This window comes from Oncorhynchus gorbuscha, linkage group LG19 (genome assembly GCF_021184085.1).
Source record: "Oncorhynchus gorbuscha isolate QuinsamMale2020 ecotype Even-year linkage group LG19, OgorEven_v1.0, whole genome shotgun sequence".
NCBI classification, from domain to species: domain Eukaryota; kingdom Metazoa; phylum Chordata; class Actinopteri; order Salmoniformes; family Salmonidae; genus Oncorhynchus; species Oncorhynchus gorbuscha.
In genome coordinates, this window is record NC_060191.1 from 65,945,064 (window position 1) to 65,947,563 (window position 2,500).

At 44.9% G+C, this 2,500-nt stretch overlaps 1 protein-coding gene across 2 annotated transcripts in view; it reads left to right on the forward strand.

Moving 5' to 3' along the window:
- LOC124004703 (guanylate cyclase soluble subunit alpha-2-like) overlaps positions 1-2,500 on the forward strand; it is a 65,014-nt gene that overhangs the window by 48,739 nt on the left and 13,775 nt on the right. For both annotated transcript variants that reach the window (XM_046313413.1, XM_046313414.1), the window contains exon 7: positions 1-72. This exon is cut by the window's left edge and continues 72 nt beyond it. In XM_046313413.1, the coding sequence (XP_046169369.1) occupies positions 1-72 (72 nt within the window). The remainder of the gene's footprint in view (positions 73-2,500) is intronic.

Consider the following 2,500-nt stretch of genomic DNA (forward strand, 5'->3'; position numbering starts at 1 on the left):
ATCGCACTCATGGCCCTGAAGATGATGGAGCTGTCAGAGGAGGTGTTAACGCCGGACGGCAAGTCCATCAAGGTGAGTCTTCGCTTGGCACAGGAGAGGGGATGGGCTATTTCTCCCTCACTATCTTTTTCTGTCATCTTTTCTATCTCCCTTTTCACTCCTCCTATTTTTCCTCACTTCCTCTTTCTTTCTTTCTTTCTTTCTTCCTTCCTTTCTTTCTCTCTCTTTTCACCCTCTCCTCCTACTGTCTGTCTCTCTTCTCATTCAAATGTCTATGTGGTTTACACAAGGAATTTAAAGCATCTATCAGCTTACCAGTGCGGTGCTGTGTTGTGCCACAGACAGAAGGGGTAACCCAGACATATCACAGGGGCTATAGAGCTGAAACATCCATTTAGAAAGTTTTCTTACCACCAAATATGGTAGTGAGAGGAAGTCCAGTCGCTGGTAGTGGGAGAGGATGGAACTGGGTGAAACTGGGCCAAGTTGTCATCGATGAACCATCTGATCTCAAAAAATGTTTCTGTTCCCAAAACTAGAATCCGCTATGAACACAGTGCACTCAGTTTTATAAGTTTAAAAGCAGTTTTTTAGTAGGAGTGCAAGGTCGAATTGAGTTTGTGCACATGCACACTTCACAGAGGAGGCATTCCCTAATGGAATACATGCTACAACACGGCAATAGAATCTCGCTATCTCACCAGCTCGTGCTTGGCTTTGCCCACCTCCTTGCTTGTTCTGCCGACCATGCTTCATTTGCTCCCACTGTAATGTGTTGTGTTGTGCTAGCTGTGTTGTGATGTGTTGTGCTAGCTGTGTTGTATTATGTTGCGCTAGCTGTGTTATGTTATGTTGTGCTAGATTGTGCTGTGTTGCTCTAGCTGTGTTGTGTTGTGCTAGCTGTGTTGTGTTGCGCTATCTGTGTCGTGATGTGTTGTGCTAGCTGTGTTGTGATGTGTTGTGCTAGCTGTGTTGTGTTATGTTGTGCTTTATTGTGCTGTGTTGTGTTGTGCTATCTGTGTTGTGATGTGTTGTGCTAGCTGTGTTGTGTTATGTTGTGCTTTATTGTGCTGTGTTGTGTTGTGCTATCTGTGTTGTGATGTGTTGTGCTAGCTGTGTTGTGTTATGTTGTGCTTTATTGTGCTGTGTTGTGTTGTGCTATCTGTGTTGTGCTAGCTGTGTTGTGTTGTGCTAGCTGTGTTGTGATGTGTTGTGCTAGCTGTGTTGTGTTGTGCTAGCTGTGTTGTGTTGCGCTATCTGTGTTGTGATGTGTTGTGCTAGCTGTGTTGTGATGTGTTGTGCTAGCTGTGTTGTGATGTGTTGTGCTAGCTGTGTTGTGTTGTGCTGTGTTGAGCTAGCTGTGTTGTGTTGTGCTAGCTGTGTTGTGTTGTGCTAGCTGTGTTGTGTTGTATCATGCTAGCTGTATAGTGCTAGCTGTGTTGTGCTAGTTGCTTCGTCCCATTGGCTGGCTGACAGTCCCAGATGTGTGTGTGTTATAATCGCCGTGGCCCATTGGGAAGGAAGTTCTTAACCAGCTGTAGATGCTGACAATGGAGCCCCTCTCATCTTCCCCTTTACTGATGATGAGATGAAACGTGTCTTCACAAGGAAGGGAGCACACACACACACACACACACACACACACACACACACACACACACACACACACACACACACACACACACACACACACACACACACACACACACACACACACACACACACACACACACACACACACACACACACTACAATGGGTTTGTGTTTTTGTGTGTGTACCATAAATGAGTGTTTGTGGATGTCCGTGTGCATAATAATGCTTGCAGTGTGTGATCACAGCACGCATGTGTGTAATTGACTTATTGCTGACACACCGGTCGTCACGTGATGGACAGAACATGGGAATGCGTAGTGTGCAGTTGCCATGGTGATGGGAGAATCGTGACATGGCAGCAGGGGCAGTTTTTGGCTAATTAATGCCGGTTGTTTCTGTTACGCTGTTGTTTTAATGTGTTACAGGAAATATATGAGCTTTGTGTTGGGTTATATTGTGTTACAGAGAATATATGAGCTTTGTGTTGGGTTATATTGTGTTACAGAGAATACATGAGCTTTGTGTTGGGTTATATTGTGTTACAGAGAATATATGAGCTTTGTGTTGGGTTGTATTGTGTTACAGAGAATACATGAGCTTTGTGTTGGGTTATATTGTGTTACAGAGAATACATGAGCTTTGTGTTGGGTTGTAATGTGTTACGTTACAGAGAAGGTCACGTTCAGGCAGTCTATCTTCCTCACATCTCCATAGGTAGAGGCTCTTTTTTGTTACAGCTGTCAGAGTCAACACTGACATTACAAAACATGGTGTGTGTGTGTGTGTGCGTGTGCGTGTGCGTGTGCGTGTGCGTGTGTGTGTGTGTGTGTGTGTGTGTGTGTGTGTGTGTGTGTGTGTGTGTGTGTGTGTGTGTGTGTGTGTGTGTGTGTGTGTGTGTGTGTGTGT